The sequence below is a fragment of the Anopheles aquasalis genome, chromosome 2, assembly GCF_943734665.1.
Source record: "Anopheles aquasalis chromosome 2, idAnoAquaMG_Q_19, whole genome shotgun sequence".
Classification (NCBI taxonomy): Eukaryota; Metazoa; Arthropoda; class Insecta; order Diptera; family Culicidae; genus Anopheles; species Anopheles aquasalis.
This window is the reverse complement of record NC_064877.1, coordinates 28,127,501-28,150,004: the sequence shown is the minus strand read 5'-3', so window position 1 is coordinate 28,150,004 and position 22,504 is coordinate 28,127,501. Positions and strand designations below refer to the sequence as shown.

At 47.2% G+C, this 22,504-nt stretch overlaps 1 protein-coding gene across 6 annotated transcripts in view; it reads left to right on the top strand.

The window, feature by feature from the left end:
* Positions 1-22,504, top strand: part of LOC126572553 (Kv channel-interacting protein 4-like) — a 48,981-nt gene that overhangs the window by 23,097 nt on the left and 3,380 nt on the right. For 5 of the 6 annotated variants that reach the window (XM_050231959.1, XM_050231956.1, XM_050231958.1 and 2 more), the window contains exon 4: positions 20,626-20,817. In XM_050231959.1, coding sequence (XP_050087916.1) covers positions 20,626-20,817 — 192 coding nt within the window. Of the gene's footprint in view, positions 1-8,749; positions 8,808-9,197; positions 9,626-20,625; positions 20,818-22,504 lie in introns of those variants that run through there. The other variant, XM_050231960.1, reaches the window with a different exon arrangement.

Below are 22,504 nucleotides of genomic sequence, written 5' to 3'. Positions count from 1 at the left end.
AAATAAAGCAATGCATCTTCAAATTATGTAGTGACATGGCCCGCGGACTTATTGATACTTTAAATTGCGGCCAACTGATTAGTTGTTACTTCCTTCTGCGACCCGCAAGCTAATATGAGTTCGAGACCCCTGTTCTAGGGCTACGGTACAATTTTTGGTCAATATTTTATAGTGTGGGCATGAGGAAAAACACACAATTCAGCAAACCCTGACAGGCTCTGACAGGACAGGCTCACGCCCACTCCTCATGAGTGCATGTGGTCAAAGTGCGGTGGGCTTGGCCAACCGAAAATGGTTTCAGAGCACGCCAAATAGCACATTATGTGTTTATCTAGGCCCACAACGCTAAGCACCTATGGCCTAATCGTGCCATTTAGCCTCAATTTCAACTCCACTTAAGTCCGCAAAACGATGACTCAGAGTGAAGCAGCCCAAGACCCTGGGATCGCGTATAGCGTATGAGCTGCTCCTCCCCTTCTCTCTCTCTGTGTAGGCACACACTATCCTGACCGGTGATTATGTTTGAAAAGTGTGGAACATAAAATATGCCATCACGGAACCGGTCGGCACTCCTTGTTGGCGTGCCGCTGGACAGGACGTACGGTTGGACGGCTCGTGTGGCCTCGCTGGCTAATCAATCTTGGATATTGCGAACGTACAGGCGAACTACGAATTAGTGAGTGAACATAATGGTAGTACCTCGCACCAGGACCTTCGTTTCCTCTCTCTTGACAAGGACATGGCACGCCACCGTTCTGGAACCATTCACCGCGACCAGGCGCTGAATTGCGTTAAAGGCATGTGGCCATAATTTGATGCCCATAAAAAAACACTGGGAAATTCCGTCACTTTGCTCCCGGCGAGTCTTTGAGGCCTATTTAGTGGTTCACATAATTGTTGTATGCTAATGGGCGTGCGATACCCAACCTCAACGGTGCGATGGGCACTCCTTGGCCTGTTTTGGCACGACACAATGGAGCAACAGCCATCGGTACGCGTGACTGCGTGACGGCATATCAGCAAGGCACCGCGTGTCCGTGTCACGCAAATTGGTTGTGCAAATATATGTGCGCCCGATAGTTCCTCAATTCCGTCGCTTCGATCAAAAGGACGTCCTTCGGAGTGGAACGGTAAGATCGAGAGGGTCCCGTGTGCGTGCGTTCGCCTCGAGAACCCATTTTGAGCACCTTTTGCTCCCCCTCTAACGCCTTCATTTTCTTATCGGTCGCTGGTAGTTGCGTTCGTGCATTCGGAGCGCGTTTGATCCACGATTCGTAAGCCATTCCTTGGGTCAGCCAGGGAAATGGGCGGGCCAGGTCCCGTCCAGAAGGCAATAAATGGAGGCAAGCGATGGGTATGCAAGGCCAACGAGCCATCAACCAGCAACGAGCCAGCAAGTATGGGTTGGGCTGTGTGCTGTGTTTTAATCTAATTAAATTTCATCGATTATTTTTGTATTTATGGAGCAGCAGCAGCAGCACCTTGAACGGGATTTTACGTCGAAACGACAGGTACCGGTCCGTCCGTCGGTCGGTCGGTCGGCCGGGTGTCCATTTCGGTTCGTAAATAGTTCGTAATAGCAGGAGCTGAAGGAGAAGGAGCGTTTGTAAAGGTGCGAGCGAGCGAAGGGGGGCAATAAAACGCGAGCGCGTACCACGAGGATGGCTCGTAGGTTGTAAAAAGGCTGATCGGACAAGGTGAAACATAATGTAGGCCCGGGGGGCGAAGAAATTGTGCATAAATTGTGTTATGCGCCACTGAATTTACACTGGACCCGCCGGGCAAGCTTACGGCCGAAAGGCGGCCGAGTAATTCGCCGTCGCCATTCGGAATAATCAAGTTATGGCGCCAAATACTGACCAGCACCAGCGAAAGGAGGCTGTTCTTCGTGTCTGTGTGCGTGAGAGAGATAGATAAATGTTTATTAAATTAATAATGAATGAATCGCAATGCCAGTTTTGGGACATCGTGTTGCAATTATTGACCGTGTTGCGCCCCGTGCTGTATTGCACAATTTTCAGTGTGTCCAGGTCGGGAACACTTTGGTCTCTGGCATCGGAATGGATTTCCATTCCATGGAACTACTTGGCTTCGCTTCACGCAGTTACGCAACTGCGAAAGGATTACTTTGATGGTTGTTGTGTACTTCCGGATCAGCGAACGGGATTGGAGGCTGTGACTGGCGAACAGGAAAGATGGTCCTCTGGTCTCTCTGGTCTCGTCCACCACCGGCACCGCTACCGAACGTAATGAAATCGGATTACAGCGGCATATCGCAGAGAGATCAAGCATCTAATGCCCTAATGCTACTTAGTGCTTGAGTCGAGAGGCTTCGTCGCGTGTTTCACTCGCCGGATCGCCTTTTTGGTGGCTTCATTCCGCCCCCCGAAAGGATGTATGACGTGGGCTCTCACTCCATAAATACACACAGGGCCACTGAGTAGACACTGATTGCTGATGCAGCACACGCCACGAAGCGGAACGCAAGCAAAGTTGGTAAAATTGAAATAAGGAGTCCGCCGCGCCCGCTCGTCCAAATGTCGGCACAAGGATTTGCAAGTGGATCGAGAAAATGGGCTTTTTGGTCGGAATTCTGTAAATAAACACGGTACCGCCACCACCACAATGATGCCGATGATGATGGTGGTGGCCGAGAGCCGATCAAAGTCAAATCAATTCGATTCGATTCCGGCTACCGGCATGCCGGTCGGTTCGCGGTCCAATCGAACGGCCTGTTGCGGTGAAGCATTTCCAGCCTTTCCTTTGTCGAACCACAAAATGCTCTCTCTCTCTTTCGCCGGGGATGGTGGCCACAGTAACTTTGCTTCCCCCGGACCATAGGCTCACGGTCGTCGGTTCACGGAGCAAACAGAAGGTTCTCCGTGGCTGCTGACTGGATTGTTGGTTTTGCTTGGACTGGACCGGAGGCCAAGGGATCGGCGCTGCGATGTCGGTGACAACATATTTCACGGAATGAAATTGAAGTGTACCGGGCATGCTGGCTGGCATGCTGGCAGGTACGGTGCATGCCGGGGGTTGAAAATGTCAACAATTTCGGGTGGATGAAATCTCGCTGACTCGACCTTTCGCTCGCGCTCGATGCGAAAGCGATCGCACTCGTTGAATCGCTTTTACACGTGCCCCGAAGGGTGTTCCGGGAAGGGCGGTGAACAGCAGCGAAAAAGGGGTTTTCTTTTGTGTTTTCCTTTTTGACGTTTCCACGACGCTCCACTCGTGTGCTCGTCCCACCTCGTGTGGTGTGGTGTCGGTGACAACGTGACCAATGGTGGTGAAGACATGGAACGGGGGAGTCTCGATCGGAGGACGATGACGTCGCCGCCGTTGTTCTTATACCGCCAGCGCAGCGCCAAAATGCGATTTGTGTGACTCAAGGGAAGTGGCCGGGCCGGGCCGGGCCCGCAACAAATTTATGTAAATTAAATGCGCGTTTCTTAGTAACCCGTACGCCCGGGCGCAGTGCTGCCTGGCAAATAAATGTTTAATGCACCAATCCCCAAACACACACCTCGCTTGCACTGGTACGCAAATCGGAAGAAGCGAATATTCGATTCGAATTGATATGCAAATTGGGTGAATTGTGCCACGTAACACCCTTTCTTATGCGAATATAAAGCCAATTGAAATGTCTATCGAAAATGGGAAGCATTTCGCTTACGCATTTCGTAGGCATACTTCGGTTGGGAGTAATTTGCTTGTTGTTTTACCTTCATTTTCGGTTCGAAAACAAAGCGGCCGATCTTCATTCGGTTGTCTTGAGCTGTGTGTTTTACCTTTTTTTTTTGGTGCGATAGCATTTTTATTTTAAAAGCGACCATTTAATCGTTGGTAAAAGTGAATGATTGAACTGTCTTGTGATTTAATTATGCAGCTCGCTTCTTTTGCCAGCCGCTAGTTTAGCCACATTAGGCGATGTAGTGGAAAGATTTTATTCATCAATGTTGTGATAAGTACACAAGCGATTCTATTTTCGTGTTTTTTGTCGTGTAACAGGAACTGAGAACGATCACCTGAGACATGTTTCGACACCTGAAAAGAACAAAATGGTTGTACTTGCCATGCTAAATTCTATAAATGTTCTTGAGCGAAGGCACAGTAACTTCAAACATGAACAGAAATATCAAACTAGCCACAAAAACAATGTTGTATCCTTAGAAAGCCAATAGTTATTACGCGCAATTATTAGTAAACGTAGCATTCAAAAAAACAGATTGGCAATTTGTAAAATCTCACCAAAGAAACAGTTAATTATTAGGGTTAAACCTAATCCTTTTCTTCTATTTCGAAGTTAGTTCAGTTTTGAATCAATCTGTTGTTCTGTTCTTCAACATCTGAGTATCGAGAACTTTTTCAAATAACATAAAAACATAGGCTTTGAAAGGAAATTTATTTAAAATCTAGATCATCCCAAGCACTCTGCGGTTTGCTCCTATTTTTTACCAAACAAAATGAATAAATTTCGTATTTATCAGGTACAATTAAAAAACAAATTGAGAAGCAGACATCAGAGGAACAATAAGAGCAGTTTATGATTCGGTAAAGCTTAAAAGCTAAACGCCCCGGCTGGTAACAGTAAAGCTCCGTGAATCCCTGAAATACGCTTACAATTCGATAAAAGGGAATCTGTTATACTTTCCGTTTGCCCTACTGCTCCACATCCTCCATCGGAGCGTTCATTCTCACAAAAATATGAATATGACCTCTCTCCCTCACACACGTAAAACCCTTCCGTGCCACCATTCATCGAATAAGCAAATGTTCTTCAACCCATCAAACTTCCCTTCCCGAAAGCGTCTTGATTGACTTTCATGAACTGAACACTGAAGTGCGCCTCCCTCCGACCGTGGTGCTCCTAACGAACGGAAGAACAAGATGAAGCAGAAGAAGAAACAAGTGAAGGCATCGGAAGAAAAACGGCTCGCCTAGGGCGTGCATGGCAGCAGCAGCGTACGAGCAATCAAGCAAGTTTTGAATTTTAATGGAAACTTCATCGAGCCCCATGAACGATATCGTTCAGTAGCGCCGGAGTTACGTACAATGTATTCGCACCGCTGGCCGGAAATCTATGGCGCTGAAAATATGAAAATAATAATCAACAATCAAAGGGAAAGGGGCGCGGTACCCGCCCCTTGCTCCCTTGCCGTTTCCTTCCATCCATTTCTTTCCTTACCTTTTCTGAAAATCCGGAATAGAATGTAAATCGAGAAACGGAAACGGGAAAAAGTCGAACGGCGGTGACGTGACCGTGAGAGCCGTCCTGACGTCGTATATCGTGCGCTGATGGTGGTCCTTCTGTGGTGCCGCATGGTTCGGTTGCAGTTTGTGTGACATTTAGAGGCTTATAGGTGGCACCGGTGGTAGGGTGAATGCTCCGCCACCGACCAAACCATCACGAACAACACGATGTGCGAACACACATATCGCAGTTAGAGTAAACCTTTTCCTCAACGCGATAACACGAAATAACGGGGAGGGCTTTATACGGGGCGATGATGGGCCATAAAGGCCACAATGAAACAAAACACGTGGGGATATTTATTTTTTCTTTCCTCCCGATTCCGAAAGGGCATAATTCCAAGCACCAGCGCCACTCCCAGCGATAGCATAACATCCGCTCAACAAAACAAAAATAAAGAACAACGGGACGAGTGGAACCATGTTATTCTGCCTGCGCGGCAATACCTGACGCTCTGAGTGAAGGGCACGCGTGCGATCACCCCAAGTTCCCCAAGTCCCCATCCCCAAACCCAGTCGAGAGTAGACCGGAAATTGGGTGACTTAAAAGCGATTGCCGGACGGACGTGATGGCTCCATTTCGGTTTCGGGAACAAACCGATTTCTATTTCGAATTTTTTGGCCACACCATCGCTGGGCTGGGCACCGGGGGGGATTAAGGTGGCCGTGAGGTGGCTCGCCCAGGTTTACGATCGGTTTGTGGGGTTTGTTTTATTGCTTCGATTAAGTCCATCGCCGTCGTCGTCGTCGTCGTCGTCGTCATAGCAGATAGCATACGATGGAAGGTTCCGATGGATGGATTGGATTGGAACGGTGAGCTCGGTGGATCCGTTGATAATTTTTATGAAAAGACTTTCGCGAAAATGGAATTTATGGCGCCGTTTGACCTTTCCTACAATCGCTCCTTCGGGGATGCTCCGTGGAGGGGACGAGCATAAGCTAGGCAGGACGTTTGATCCATTATTGCTTCACGGTTGATGGTACCGATCCCTGGCTGATGATGTCTTGTTCGGCTGTTGGGATAGAAAAAGACGTTTAAACGATTTCCCTCGCTATCTGCTTCTATCCGGATGCGCAATAATAGTAAGTGGACAATCCCTCGGATCCACTCCGGGTGACCGTCCATTGGAATGAGAATTTTAATTTTGTTTGAATTAATGCGTCGACCCTAGTGGAACCCAACTTAGAACCAGCGCACGTGGTATGGGAGTCAGGAGAAGAGCGTGCCGGTTATTAAGTGATAAATCGATTCGTTTTCTTCCGCTTTACTTCACATTAGCGTCAATGGTTTGCATGTGACGGAGTGGATGGTGTGCTTCGCTAATATTAACGCGTTAAGGCGCATCGTTAGCGTCCACCGGTATCAGCTGATTACTGACTTTTATGCTTTCGCTTCCCATCAATTAGCGATGGAGCTTCGTGTCCGGAGTTCCTGTGGGGTTTCCTTAAATGTATGTTATTATGGAGTGCTGGTTCATTATATCGTTTCGAATATGTGGCCTGCCATTTTCAATTATAAAACAATGTGTCTTGTTTCTCTTCGCGTGTGTAGCTTTGGGAGGGACAGCAACACGGTATTGTATGTTACATCATGAGCATATCACTTCTGTCCATTATAATCCCATCTGTCCCATAATTCAAAATCCTACATAAAAAATATTCAATCGTCGAATCGATCAAAAGGTTAAGATATATTTTGATTGGATAGCTTCCAATCCATCAGTTAATAAAAAAAAAACGATATGCTACATGTGCGATTTTGTTAATTGACAAATGACATATTAATGTTAGGTTAGGAGGTATTTTTATCTATTTATTGTTTTATTGCGTCCAAAGTTTAAGTTTTTCTAATTTCTAAACAATTCTAAACAACAACCTTTTAATTTCTTTATGAGTCTGAATTGTTTATGGTACAAACATATAACAGTTGCAACGATACAACAACATACAACAACATATAACAGAGATTCCAACTAGTTGCTGCCGTACATCGTGTTGACACATTGGATTTCATGTAAAACGATCATTAACATTCAATACGTTTATCCTCAAAGGAGATGTCGACATCGGTAGCAACGGAAATCTTTTCCTTACACAGCGAAACTTTGTTTCTTGAAGTCCTGTAAGGTGCTAATCCAAAAGCGATCCCTAAGTTAACGAAATCAACCCAACAAAATCTCTACGGGATTTAAAACTTCTGCGAGTCCCCACATCTCGCCATTCTTTATCTCGGTATGTGACTCGCTTTGTGAAACTCAAATCAAAACTTTTCCGAATGGCATCGAAACAATGCCACTCGCCAAGAGTTCGAGGCGTATTGAACAAGTTACCGAAACTCGACTCCAAAGTAGAACAAATTGTTCAAAGTTAAACCATCCTTAGATCTAATACATGGATTAGCGATACTGCCTAAAGGCCAGCAGATCACCGGTAGGTCGCGTGATTTAAATTCCATTCCGAAAAAAACCAAAACTCCGACGCCACCAACAGCTCTTAGCCCACGGTCTACGGCCGCACCTTACCGGTAATCCGGAAATCTTACGCGAAAGGTGCGCCCACCATAAACATCAATTAAATCACCCAACGTAACCATCAACACCCCATGCACCTATCGTCGGTGCGATCAAATTTTCACCTCGTTGGTCCTTTCCTCGTTTCCGGCGCTTCTTCCGTCTGCTGGTGGTGTGAAAATACGACAAGAATACCTATCACACCTACCTACGCTCGCACGCTACGTACACTCGCTTAAAAATTCGTTTCGATTTTATCATCCCCACAAACCTCTCCACCATTTTAGGGGGTGGAACAAATTTCAGTGAACTATGCCCCACGATCGTGCACCCCTGGACGGGGTCAGCAGTGGAGTGTGGAATGGATTTGAGAGCAGCAGCATGTTCGTGGTACATAATAAATGCCACCTGCGACCTTCCTGGTAGTCCTCGTCCTCCGGTTCCTAGCAGGAGCACGGGTCGGTCGAGGCTTGAAAGTGGCCTGCCAGCTTGCCAGCTTGCCGGCAAGGCAAACCTGCCTTCTTGGAAACGTGCGAATGGCCGCCGTATCCTCTGCAGTTACTAAAGTAGCAACGCTAATGGACAGTAATGTGCCTCACGTTGCTGCATGTGCCACTTACTGTCGCTCGCTTGTTCGCTCGCTCGAAAACCACCTCGAAAGTGAATGAGTACGGGAGTGTCGGGCATCTTAGCCAGCGATTCCACCGCAAATATTATTATTTACGGTGTGGCCGCCCGGTGAGGATATCTGGGAGCACCGAGCACCAACGTTTCACCGTCGGTCGGTCCATTGTGTCGAAGGTACAGCCAGGGAGCGCAAGTAGAGCGAGATTTGTGGCTTTTCATAAGCTGAAACCTGAATTCTTCGAACTGGGTAGAGAGAGTGTAGAGCAGTTGCCGGTAATGGGAAATGTGGTATGTGGAATCGAAATCTTCTAAATGAATACTAAACGGTACATTGCATCAGAGCATCGTTTGCAGTGTAATGCATTCGATGGCATCGTCGGAAAACGGGGAAATCTGTTTCCAACCACTTCCTTTTGGGTAATTAGTTCAAATTCAGTTACTTCTGCCATTCTAATTCGATAGTTTCTTCAGGGTTTTATCCCTCTAATCTTAAGCTGTTACTGCTGGTATTGAATCTTAAGTTGAATTAGATAAAGCACCCGATACTTTTCGACCATTTAACGTAAATTTTTATAAGATTTAATAATATCAATAACTTCTAAAGTGTGTTTAAGATTAAGTGTGTAATTGTGATTAAACTATTAACTCTAACCCGTCTTGCTAATTGCTGTGCAAATGATCCAAACACCACGTCCGATCTCGCTTATCAACAGATTCACGTGTAACATTCAACTGCCAAGTGAACCTCGTGGTGTGCAATAACCGATCGCGCTTCCTAACCGATTGCCGATTTCTGTATCCTTGCAGTGATTGTAAATAAAGTTGGCGCCATCTCGCTTATCGTGCTCGCTTGCTGTGTGCGTGCTTCAGTTGAGTTCCTATTGCGGTGTGTGTCGTGAGTGTGTCGCGTGTCGCCGTCGTCGTCATCGCCGTCGCCATCGTCCACCGCTGCAGCATGGCCGGGCCACACCTGGAGGAGTCGACGGTTACGACACCGTCCATCACGGGCCACCATGGCGTGATGGTGAACACGGCCTCCGCCCTCAGCCTATCGCGCCCAACGAACCTCGAAAGCTCGATCTGCACCATCGACGACTTCTTCGCGCACTTCAAACACAAGGAGCTGGAGAACGATGTGTCCAAGTATCTGTCGCACAAGCAGCGCCCGCTGTGCCGGCGGGTACTGGCCTACCTGCGCACCGCCTGGATGGGAGCGAAGTTCAGCTCGAAGAGTGGTATTTATCTTATGGCATCGTAGCAATTACACATCCACCCCCCGGGCTATCCCTTTTTTCTTTTCTTTCCACCCAACCTCCCCCGCAATAGAGATCCCTGAAATGAATGTAAAGAAAGGTTACACTCCTTGGTGTTGGGTTGGTGCTGGAACGGTTCCGCTCGCGCTCACACCGTTACTGTAAACTTTAGTGGAGTTTCATTGCAATTAGTTGCAACTTGATGCGGGAAGTTTGTTTTTGTGCCCTGCGCGGAATGTTTTATTACCTCCGGACTCGGAGGGGGGGGGGGGGGTTGAGGTGGTAATAGCGGTTGCTCGAAATTACACCATTTTGGAAACCACCGAAGGCGCAAGCCGCTAGTGCCTCGCCGGTGCCCGGGTGTTGAGCTCAAGTTCCTTCCTGGCAATTCTGGGGGTAATTCCGGTATTTGGAACGAACTTTTCCTTCTCCTTCTGTCTTGCGTTGGGTGATCAAATTTCTTTTAAATTTTCTATCTTGCGAGCCGGTTATGGGACGCCCCGTTCGTGAGACGAGATGCAACTGCATCGAGGTGTCGTTAGTTTTCTCAAACTATTTTTTTTTAAACTGATTAAAGGGGCATTATTTCGCATTTCAATTCCAGTTTTACGACTAAAGTCAGTATGCGACAGGAAATTGTTTCGCTTTTGGTCATTCATTTCAATCACTTCCATTTGGGGATAATATTTTCCTAACGACATTCTCCATTCGCCTTACTTACAGTACACCAACTTTGCATGTAAACGGGACGGGAAAGATTTGGAAATGGACGCCATGGGACGCCGTCTCAGATTTGCATGCGCTCGCCTAACACTGTACGCATTGAAACAACAATAAACACTTAAAGCTTATCATCGCTAGGTTGAAAGTTTCCAAGACAGACCTTACTATAGTGCCGGTATTTGCGCAGGGATCATATTGTTTCAACGAATGGACGAGATGAGAACTCGGACTCGAACTCGATTCAACCGCACAAACCTCAAGTGACCATTTCGAAAGCTAAATCAAAAGTAATGAAAGCTTGCTGGACTACCGCGGTAACGACCGTTGTGAGCCGTTGTGTCTCGATGTCTTGTTTGAAGTTTAAAAGCAAAAAAAAAACGAACTGAATCATGTTCAAGGAGTCACGGAGACGATGATGATGAGAAGAACGATGATCATAAAACCATCGGCATGAGTTCGTTCATCCCAGAGCGCACACCATTGTTTGCTGGTGATTCTGTATCGTCAGCAACACGTTGCTATTCTCTGAGCACAAAACAGACAGATTATTACATGGAATCGTAAAAAATGAGAGCTGGATGTATGTGTCTGTGTCGCAGACAAATTGATAATTGATATTCTGGCAGTTGCTCTGTTTCTGTGAAGAAGATCGAATCTGCTTTTTCCTTTCCGACCAATAAAAAAAAAGGCAATCGATAAGCAATAAGCTTTCCGCAATTTATGTTTTCGAAATTGAAATGATAATAATAAAGGACCCGAATTGAAATGCATTCCCCTCCTTCCCTTCCACTTGCAATCTGCGCCGTTCCTCAGCCTGTGCTGGGCATGAACGTGAACGAAATGAACAAATGGCTTTTGATGCCCAGACCAGACCGGAGTCGAATATGAAAAGGCAATAATTTCCATTCATATGTCGCTGCACGGGCCGCTGCCACAACATATTAACGATCACATACACTGCTACCAGCGGTGCATGAGCGGGGAGTGCCGGTGATGTGGCGGTTTGGTGGTGATCCATCATCATGAACATTGGCGCACCCCGCGTTTCGCTCGTTTATTTGTACGGTGGTAACCGCTTCATTTGTAAGGATAACTTTAACGTTCTCGATTCCTTCCTTGACTCCTGCAACTCTCCCCTACACAACGAGAGGGATGCCTTTTAATGGTCCGTAACACGCCAGAAAAGCTTTTCACCCGCTGTGTCGCGTGAATATATTGACGTAGACGGTTATCTGAAATGTATTAAACTGTTTTCCCATGGCACTCGCGGTGCAATGTCATCGCATCACGTGTGGAGGAATTGAATCTTTCTTTTGTATTCACTCTCGCCCTGCCTGGGATGCTGTTGCAGATTGACATGCAATCAATGCGCTGCATGCTGCAAAAGAACGTCGAGAGAAGGGAATCTGGGACCGTCACTCATCAGTACCATACACTTCGCATCACAGCGAAAAGGAAAATTAAACGAAAATCTACCAATCCTGGGCTCCCTGTTGTTGCTGCTGCTGCTGTTGACACCTCGAACCACCGGCTGCTCGAACGATCAATTTGCTAAGTTCATCACCATGGCCCGAAGCAAAAGGCGCAATCCACATCCTCCTTCATGGCTTCATGGAAAATCAATGAAAACCTCATCTGCTAGTCCGTGCTTCTCCGTCCGCACTACTCAACCGCACCCACCGCATCTAGGTTGCCAGATGCCAGCACCAGCAGCACCAGCAGCGTCAGCAGCGACGAACGGAACGAAACAAACACACAGCCAGTGGGTGAAGGTCGCTGGGATCAGTTCTGCCCATGCCCATGTTACCGTTCGAGGATACTGGGAGCCTGACGATTGAACCCCAAACACCTAAGGTCCCATGCTGGGTGTGCGGCGACACACGCAGAAACACAGGCACATAAAATGGCGAAAGAAGTGGAAAGAAACTCCAGTCCGAAAATAAAAGTAATGATCATAAAAACGAAGCACGTGAGGAAGCCGCTCAGTAGTTGCCTCTTCTTCCGTCTGTCCGTCCGGTCCTGTTCGTCTCTGGCCACTGGCCACAAGCCCTCGTGGCCGACAGAAGACACAACCACCGGCTTGGTTCCACCGGCTCGGACCATTTCGCGTGTTGGCTTTTTGAAGAAGGAAAAGCCTTGTCGCTCCTCTCACTTTCACGTCGCGTGTTCACACAAAGTGTTCGCCAGTCCGATCCGGAGAGCCCAACTGCCCAGTGCCTTAGCCTTTTGCTCATAAAATGTGTTGGCTTCGCTTGTTTGTACAAGATTAGAGAGCCGGATGGACGCTCGTGCTGCTGCTGCTGCTGCTGCAGCGACTGCGAACCGGACAAAGCAAACAAAACAAATCAACAAAGGGGAAGAGATTGAAGAAGGATGTGTGGAAAAAGGAAGGGGTTTATGTAGAGGATAAGACGTGCACCGCAATGGCCAAGATGGAATCCCCTTGGCAGCGAGCGCAGATTAAGAAGAAGAAGGAAAAGAAGCAAAATAAGTGTGAAAGTAAGAGTTGTTGGGAGGATTGTTAAGGATTTTCCTTCGCTGCAAAACATTGACCAACATGAAACCGAGTTGTTTACGTACCTTACTCTACGCATTCTATTGAATGTTGCATCACTCGAATATGAAACGCAACCCCTTCTGATGGCTTCCTGGAAACGTGACACAAAACCATCGCTCGACTTCCTCCACCTTCATGATTAAGTCCCGAGAGAAGAATCAATTGAGCATTATCACTGACCGTAACTCGGGAATCAAACGAGCTGTTAAACCCAGTTACCGAGCAGAACTAGGACCATTATCGCAGGACACGATTCCAAACAGTCTCCCACCACCAACACCAACCTTTTGTGGTCACCACTCATCGGTCTCTAGTATCCTTCTTTCGGTTGTTCGGACAGTCCGGTGGTGGGCACTTGTTTGCATGTCGAACGTCACAAAGCACGAGGAGGAGTAGTCCCCGGTTCTCACACCTGCCAGTAGGCACGCTAGCTAAATGGATTGTTAATTTATTATTTAAATTTTGTGGCCACCCCCCGGGGGAAGAGCTGGAAACCGGAGTGACGCAGAAGCGAGAGTGTCCGTTCCGTCCGTATCCGTACCGCCAAACAAGGCGGTTCATCGAAGTGACAGTGATTTGGGTCGTTTGTCCACACCGCTGACCAACCCCCGGGAAACGCCCCGGATTTTGCTTCGAGTTCGAGTTCTAAACCAATCCGATGATGACGATGATGACGAACGGGCTGACAGCTCATCGTGTGTTGCGAGAGAGTGTGGGTCATTGGGTCATGTTTGCTAGCAGCAAGCGCGCGAACCGACAACCGGCACCGTGTTTGGTTGTTCCGTTGATCAGTGCCAGTGTCACGGCAAGCGGATTAGAGTGTTGTGTTGTCCCGCAGGAATAGAGGACAGCTCCCTTGTTCATAGCTGAGTTCGAATCGATGTTCAACCGAATCGAACCGAAATCCCATCCCAACTAATCTCCCTTTTGGGGCTTTGTGCCAAACGGCGGCGTCCGATTGTTTGGAAATGCCTGCGTGTCCCTGAATGTTTCGCCGTAATTGATTGATGGATTAGAGCACCGACAGTACATCCGAGGCCATGCTTAGGGCAGGCCTTTTAAGTAGTTAAGCGGCGAAGGGACATCGAGCCATATTACACCGGAAGCGCGTTACGAAGAACAATGGAAATTACTTAATTTTTTCCCGGTTTTTAAATTAATTTATTGAAAAACAAAATGATAATTATCAAAACGTTCATATGTTTTTGTGCTATGCCCGGGGGATTCTCTGTGCACCATTGGTTGTTGAAGTGTGTCCTAGATAGGTTGGACGGACTGTCCTGTCCGACCAAGTGATACCCGGAAGTTGGTTGGAATTACACCGCATTAACTCCGGTCTACGCCCACCGAGCGGCCATATCTAAGCAATCTCATCAATTAGCCTCCTGCTCCTCCTTCTCTAGCGACCTCCTCCTCTTCCTGCTCTTCAACCACACGATACACTGGTCATCTCGTCGTTACAAGAAATAAAAATATTTATTTTGCGAAGCAGTAAACCAAACGGCCCCTCAGATGCTCGCTCTCTCGCTCCTCCGTTCGTTCGTTCGTTCGTTCCTTTCGTGTAATGCTAAGATCGATTCCCCCCGGGGGAATAACGCAGGCAACGGGAACGTACGGGGTTTAATGGGATGGACGGTAAAATTAGATTTTACCTTTCCCACGATGCGTTCTGTCCGGGGAGCAAAAGGAACACTTTCCATCCTCCATCGTACTGTGTATGTATGTGTGCCGGAGAGAGAGTGTATGTGTGCCCGAGAAAATGCAAATAACTAAATGGGACCAGGAACCCCAATTCCAGCCCGCTGAATCCATTGACATCGTCGTCTGATGGAGGCGCCTAGCTCCGGACTCGTCCCGCAGGATCTTTATCGACCTAAAGTGGCGTCCGACGGCGAGTCTCGGACCGGCTGACATCAGCTATATGGCATGGCGTGCGTTCTCGATGAAAATGGCGTTAGCAGAGGGACGTAAACGACGGGACGGCTGCAGGGTCCAACGGTTGGGAGATCGGACGATCTTCGCATCCACTTTTCATCGTGAATTCAAAAGGCGATGGGTCCCATTTGGCGAGAACCAATATGTTTTTGATTTGGCATGAGGATTTGTTTGATTTAGATCTAGTTTCCTTCCCATATGTAACAGAACAAACGCTATGCTTTTATCGTGAATTCAGATCCGTCTGTTTTAAGAATGAAAATATATTATGGGCGTTGGAATGGCAACGTCAGACTGGACCGTGGGTTACCAGTTGTAATATAAACAGAATTAATAATACTAATGTATTGCAGTATATTGTACTAATGTAAGCAGTATTGAATATAGTATTATTATAATATTGATAATAGTCAATTTACGTATCGGAACGTTTCATTATCGAAATAGGTATTTTTTCAATTTAATATTATCTCTTATCCTGCTCTATTCGCTAAGCTTCCCAAAAATATTTACACATTTTCATAGTTTGTCAATTTCTTTTGGGCTTAATCTCTTTTTCGATACGTTTATCACGATTAGACCAGGTGTTAAAGGTTCCCAATTTATTTTTTTTGTGGAATTGGAATCCACAAAAAGCCGAGTACTTATTATAGCCAAACGGATTTTCGTTTGATGAATCATTAATGAACGATTTACTTCTTTGTATCTTTATGTTGAATATGTTTCTATTTTTTAAATAACGAATACGATGTCAGAAGATTATTTTTTAAAGCAATTTTGCCATTTGCTCTTTGTGCTTTGTGCTATAGTATTTATAAAAGCCATCCAGGTTTCTAAAGAGCATACATCAACAGTCATACAAAGGAAGGCGACATTATCTCCAGCCTAGTTAAACAAAAGAAGGAAGCACCATAGTCTTTTCTTTTATTTGTGGAAAATGCGCCACAACTTTTATCAAAAGTTCAAATGATCATTGCTGTTCCATGCATCCACCTGGTACTCGTCGGACAAAGTGCACAAAAGGATACAAAATATGCTGCAAAAGCTCCATCGTAAATAGTTCGACCGGTTTTGCTACCTAATTAGCTGCGGTCCCCATAAATGATGCAGTTAAATGAGTTCCAACTAAAGATCCGCAAAAAAACGGTCGTTCACCATTACTGTCGTTATGTCGTTGCCTCGCAACCGTCCCAGTTTTTTCCCTTCTCTGATTCCATTTCCATCGCTGCTCAATTGGATCGAAAATCAATTCCATTAACCTCCCGCCCTCTTCGAACCGGTTACAGCCCATCCCATCTCCTCCCGGGGCGACATTACCTGGCGGGCGGTGACGCGAGTTGCGAACGAGTGGCGTTGGAACTTTTTCAATCACTACTGTGGCCTGACAGCTAATTAATTTGATGGCTGGATGGAATGCACCACGAACAGTCGGTACATCAACGGAACCGAGATAAAAACAAAAGTTAGATCATTTGCATTTTCCTCAGTGATGCGCCGCACTGATGATGCCCTTCGCCCCGACTTGGAGCACCAAAGTTCACCACCACACTCTTCGGGTCCGTGAATTGAATTAAAACTTTTAAAGAAAGAAGCAAAGGTAAGACGCCTGGACGGGGGTGCGGTTGCGTCAGCTGGCTGGGTAAAGAGGGCAGAGTGCGAGCATCACTCCTCGTAACCATCATCATCAGAACCACCACGAGCCGACCTCTCGCAACTATCCGCCCAATCCGCGAGCATGACGAGTTCGGGCACACTTTTATCCCGGCCCTTCTTGCGCTCATCTTACATGCGCCGTGGATTTTGTGGCGCTCTGGTTTTCGAGTTCGAGGTCCACATTAACTTCATCGCCATAATTAAGTGCAGCACGAACATCCGAATTTAGTTATCCAGAGTGAGTTGCCGGGGAGGAGTGTCGCAAAGACCGCGCTCGAGATGCTCGAGATAGAGCAGTACCGGCGGGCCGGTCGAGCTGTAAGTGGTGCCCCGGTTATTAGACAGCTTTCGTGACTCTTCAAACAAGGCTCGAGGCACGAGGATGCCTTAATTAGGGAGTGCGCGCTCGATGAACGGTGCTCGCGATACTTCAAACACGGCACCATCTTCATTCCACCGAACTGTTGGAGCTGTTCAAACTGCCGACTGCCAAATGAACAGACAGGTTCCCTTTTTTGATTCCCAAACTCATTAGCGAACCGCTGAAGGATCCTGGAGGGCCACGGGAACGCATCTTGTAATTGAAAAACTCCAACCAGAAGCGAAGACACAACCTGTCACTCTTTGTATTGCGATTAAACTCGAAACCATCGTCAAAACAACTTCTCGGAAGCTGCTTGTCAGCCAGGTCATAATGCCACAAAAATGGATTTCCCCCTGGAAAACTGGGCCCGTTTTTGGGCGTCAACCCCGTACCAAGGACAACAGACAACAGCAGGAATAAAAAAAAAAAAGAAACACAATCCACCCTTTTCTCGGTAGGACAGGGCGATGTCTCATTATCAGACTGAGCTCAGTAGAAACCATCTTCCACCAATGTAAACAGCTCCGGACCGAGACACGACGATCCCGGGAACACCGACGGCAGGTCTGGCTAATTACTTTGGCGAGAATTATTGCGACACTTTGTTTTGGAGTCGCGCTGGCAAGTTCGTGGAAGTTGAACGAGGTAAAGGTCGTCTCGGTGACAAACCCTCATTCCACCTTTTTGGGGCGCGTAAAACTTGACGAAGAGAGCGGCGTGCTCCAGTCCTGAGTCGGACCGGAACCGGAGGAAATACTTTACTGGACAAAGTGTTCTCCACCGTGGTACTGACCCCTGGCTCCTTGTGTCAAGTGGTGCACTTCAAAGAATTTAATTTATTCATTTTATGACTTCACCGGCGAGAACGAAGACGATGCCGACGACCGCACGACAGTTCCGGGGTCTCTTCTTGGCGGCGGAAGAGATCACTTTGTTTGGTCTCCGTCGTTCGTCGTCGGATCTGTCTCGGAGCATGTTGCCGACGGTATGCGCACAGAACGCTCTACAAAAGACACAGACCGAGAGAGGGAGAGAGAGAGAGAAAAGGAACGCCATTAGGGGACATTAGCAAACAGCTCGCAGCATTACATCCCAGCATTCCGGACCGGGAAGGGACCCAGAAGCGACAATAGGGGAAAGTAGAGTTTGACCGAATTAAGAGACGAGTCACTCTGCTTCTTCTTCTTCTTCTTTTGCTCTCTTCTGGTCGCATTGCATTGTTTACAGCGCAGCGAACAGCAAACAGTTACAACGTCCGCCGATGGCTGGGACGGGATTGTCGATTCGCCTTCCCATAACTCTCAAACCGGACCCTCAGCTGCCCCCCAGTTGTTGGCACAAGACTCCTTGGTCCCCCCCCCCCCCCTCTGCGTCCGTGGCACAAAAACATAAAAGTCCTCGACCTATGCCTCCAACCTTCGGGGTGGGGAGATGGTTCTTTTACTGTTTCAAAAACATTTGTCATCACGGAGCAGCAGCAGCAGCAGTTGGGTCCCGGGTTTCGGTTCGGTACATGGTCCAGTCGGCACTGTTGATGCTGTTGCCGGAGGGCAGCAGATTTCGTTGCCCACATCAGCAGCAGCACAAGGAGCAGATGTTGAACTGTTTCCTTGCTTTGGGTTTTGTCCCATGCTAGAGCACCATAGCACTCGAGCGAAAGGTGGATGGGTGGTTAAACCCTCCAAGACACTCGGCAACGAGCGAGCGTCCAGCGGCCAGAGGCCAGTGTCGAGTGCAGGCAAATGTTTCATTTGTCAAGCCGAGAGCAGCCATCCCTTTGAATGCGAGTAGCAGCAGCAGCAGCAGCATTGCATCACATTCCTGCGGGGTGATGAAGCGTGGTGCTGCTACAGCATGTTAAACAGTTCTGATGGATTACAACAATGAGTTCACCGTCGCGCAACTTATGACAAGACACTACTGAAAAGGAGTTGTGGTGGTTTACCTCAGAGGTCTTAAACTCGCGGCCCGGCAAATTGGTTTTTGCGACCCGTGGGCTCGTTCACGGTGTATATGCATCTTAAATTTGCTTATTAATTATATGTTGTATGTTATTTTATTCTATGCATATGTTGGAATTTAAATATTTGTAAATACTACTGTCTCACGAACGTATAGTGAATTTGAATTTTGGAATCGGCTCTATCGTTTTAAAATGATGTCCCCGGAGGAGTTTTTTTAAGCTTTTTAGGAACCAGAAGTCACATGGTACTAAATAAAGCGAATACGGTGGATGTAGAATCATATTAGTTGAGTTTTTGGCGAAAAAGTTACGGAGAACCAATAACAGTCGCTGATACCAACTGTACCAGTCGAGTTTTGACGCGTTTGAGACCCAAAACCTTTTTAAAATTGTATTTGTCGAATTATCTGAGTATGCCAATATCATCAGCAAGGTCTCCAGTTGTTCATCGATGGTTTTCCAGTGACAAGTTTTTGATTTGTCGAGCGTAGCCTTTGTCAATTGACGTTGATGGTCGCCTAGGACGTCTTCGTCTTCAACACGTTCCTGACCTCCCTGGCAATCTTTTGACCACTTGTAAACATGTTTATTTAACTTAGCGGAGTTACCAAATAACTTTGCTCAATAAATTTTGAATTACAAAAAAACAAACGCTTTTAGTAGCTCACAAGGAAATTCACATCTCATTTACTAATCATATTTTGACGTAAAACTTGGCATGAATGCCAGTACTGACAACCTACAAAAAATACGAGGGTAAAAAAAATCGATCATACGATTAAATAGAGTACCCATTCACTTTACTTTCGTGACTCAGTAGTATCTGCGATGACAGTAGTGTTCGAAAAATTGAAAGAAAAAACATTTTTTCAACATTTTAACATTCTTATTATGTGGTTTGAGAGGCAGTTTGAGATCCTTGGGTTATTTAGCGAATTAAATTTCTATTACAAAACCTCTGAAAGCATCCAATTTACCCGTTACCTGGCGCCTCCATCATGATTTCTTTTTCGCGGCGCGGCGGCCAGTTTTGGAATTGTCTTTACCTTGATTGATTGAAAAAATTAAATTTAATAAAGTCATGCACCTCCAAATTTTGTACTCAAATGGCCCGCGGACTGGCTGTTACTTTCTTCTGCGGCCCGCATGCTAATATGAGCTTGAGACCACTGTTCTATCATGCGACATTCCAACACAGCATTCCAACAATTCCCGTGGAAAATCGACAACAGGACAATCGAATTGTCTCTCCAAATTGACACTCGGTCACGTTAGACTTGTTTTTCGCTGGACATAATTGGTTTAGCATCATCGTCAAATCGCCTCTACAGTCAGCTAATGGCTCGCAAACAAAAATAAGGACGAGGCTTTAGGCTTCTCAAACACCGAGCGTATGTATCGTGCAGCTCTGTACGTGTACGCCAAAAGCGGTATCCTCGCCGCTAACATCCTTCAAAGCGCTCGAAGGATTCTCCGCAAAAAAAAAACATGTTGCTCCGTGTATCCGCTCCAAGTCCCCAAAGGGGCTTTCGACCTTCTCCAAACAACTTTATAACGTTCCACATCCCTCGAGGGCGACTAGACTTGCCACCAGCCCCCCTACCCCTCCCCACCTTGGACCTTTGGATAAACCCTTGGGCCCTGCGGGGTTCGTTCTCTTTGTTTGACCAAACACAACCCTGAATCCTGTGTCCGGAGAGACCTTTCGCGTGCGGAGTGTGGGTCTCCGGATAAGCCCGTCGGATTGTATTAATGTGGTTCCATGTTTTTTACGTCAACATATCTAGACTGTGAGCTGGAGGAGATCGTGTCCCCACCGAAGTATCGGCCCGAGTCGATAGCGGCCCTGTGCGAGGCGACGCGGTTCACCGAGGCCGAGATCAAGCGCATCTACCGGGGCTTCAAGGCGGAGTGTCCGGCCGGCATCATACGCGAGGAAACGTTCAAGTTCATCTACTCACAGTTCTTCCCCCAAGGAGGTAGGTGGTACAGGTGTCATTTATCCATAAATTCATCCAATAGTAAAAAAAACAATGGAATCAGCTGTGTCACTGGAGAAGAGTTCCAGAGTTGATGAAACTCCGGCCCGAAAAGGAGGTCCATTTTAACGCTTTGACACTTATTTGACATCGCAGCTTCCCGAGGAAAACGACTGGGGTGGCGGCTGGTAACCGCGAACCACTCGATAACAATAAGCAACGAAATGAAACAGCAGACACTCGCTGTGTCGTGGGAACAGTCTCTGGCAAGAATTTGCCAATTTTCACTCCCTCCCGGGGGACTAGAAACGGGGGAATGGTGAGAGACAGAATGCCAACGAAATAGCTCGAATGACAGATAACTGACGGGCGCGCGGCGTCCAATATGGTGTGCGAAACTATGTGCCGAAGAGACCGAGAAGTGGGTTACCGTGGAACAGGATGTCGCTGGAAGTTGTTTCATGTCGAGTCCGGGAACTTAAATTCTCGAAGATGATGCGTGGAAACTGTGGTCCACGGGAGCAATGTTTATTTCAACGCTCTAGCGGAACAGAACTCGACCAAACTTTCGTGTCTATGTCTTTGGAATACAAATCCTGGCCCTTCAAATGACAGGAGACGGCAAAAATAAAAGAGTTCCAGTACGTTCAGTTGGAATAAGAAATGAGTTACTTATCGTTGTTTAAAGGAACCATTCCATCAGTCCGGCCACGACCCCCGGTCGGTGATCAATCTCTCGCTTGATTCGAGCGGGCATATAAACAACATTCACCTTCACCGGTGATCCATCATCGGCAGACGTGGCACGTGGGACGAATTTCGAGTTGAAATGCTTCAGTCGCTGCCCCAAAATCGCAACACCGCTCTTCAGGCCCCCGGGGGGGGGGGGGGGGGGGGGGGCGTAGACATATTTTCGGTCATAAATTATCATTGCTTTGCCACGAGCCCTCAAATACTTCAAACTCCAGTGTCATCGTGTGTTTTTTTTGCAAACGATTTCAATCCGACTCCGGGAAAAAAGAAAACTGTACACTGCCTCGTAAACTCGTGAATACACGCTTCAAGTACGGAGCTTTGAAGTATCGCAAAGCGTCCGTACCAGCGGACCAGTGCCAGCGGTTGCAGAATGTGGTCGTGATCGTGAGAATATCCACTTCAAACGGTGCACCACTCGGCGCAATGCAGTGTTCAGTCCGTCCGAAGCCGAAAGTTTCGCCCGACAAGGACCACCCATCCGTCCGTCCGTCCCGGGTTGACGGATGACGGAGAGCAGCCGAAAGGTAGCGAGCGAAAAGCTAAACAGCACCCGCGTAGAGCCTGCTTGACCCCCGCTTTCGCTGTTCGGCACTGCAACAATGACACAAATTGGTGCCAATAGTGAGCATGCAGCACCAGGTGCAGTCGTCACAGTCACTTTGTTTAAAGGCTAGAGATGGATTCAGTTTCAACTGTTTCCCGTTTTTTTTTTGTTGGTAGATTTTTCATAGGAAAACCTTTAAAAACAATTTGCACGCATGTGATGTTTTTGGCGTTCATGGAAACACTTGCCAACGTCAAGCTAAATTCCGGTGATAGAAGGAAACAAATTTATCATTCAATTGAAGAGAACATCGTGCCAAGCTGAAACATGAATGCGAACGCGTGACCCAGGGACCTGACACCTGGAACCCACTGGAGTGGATTACAT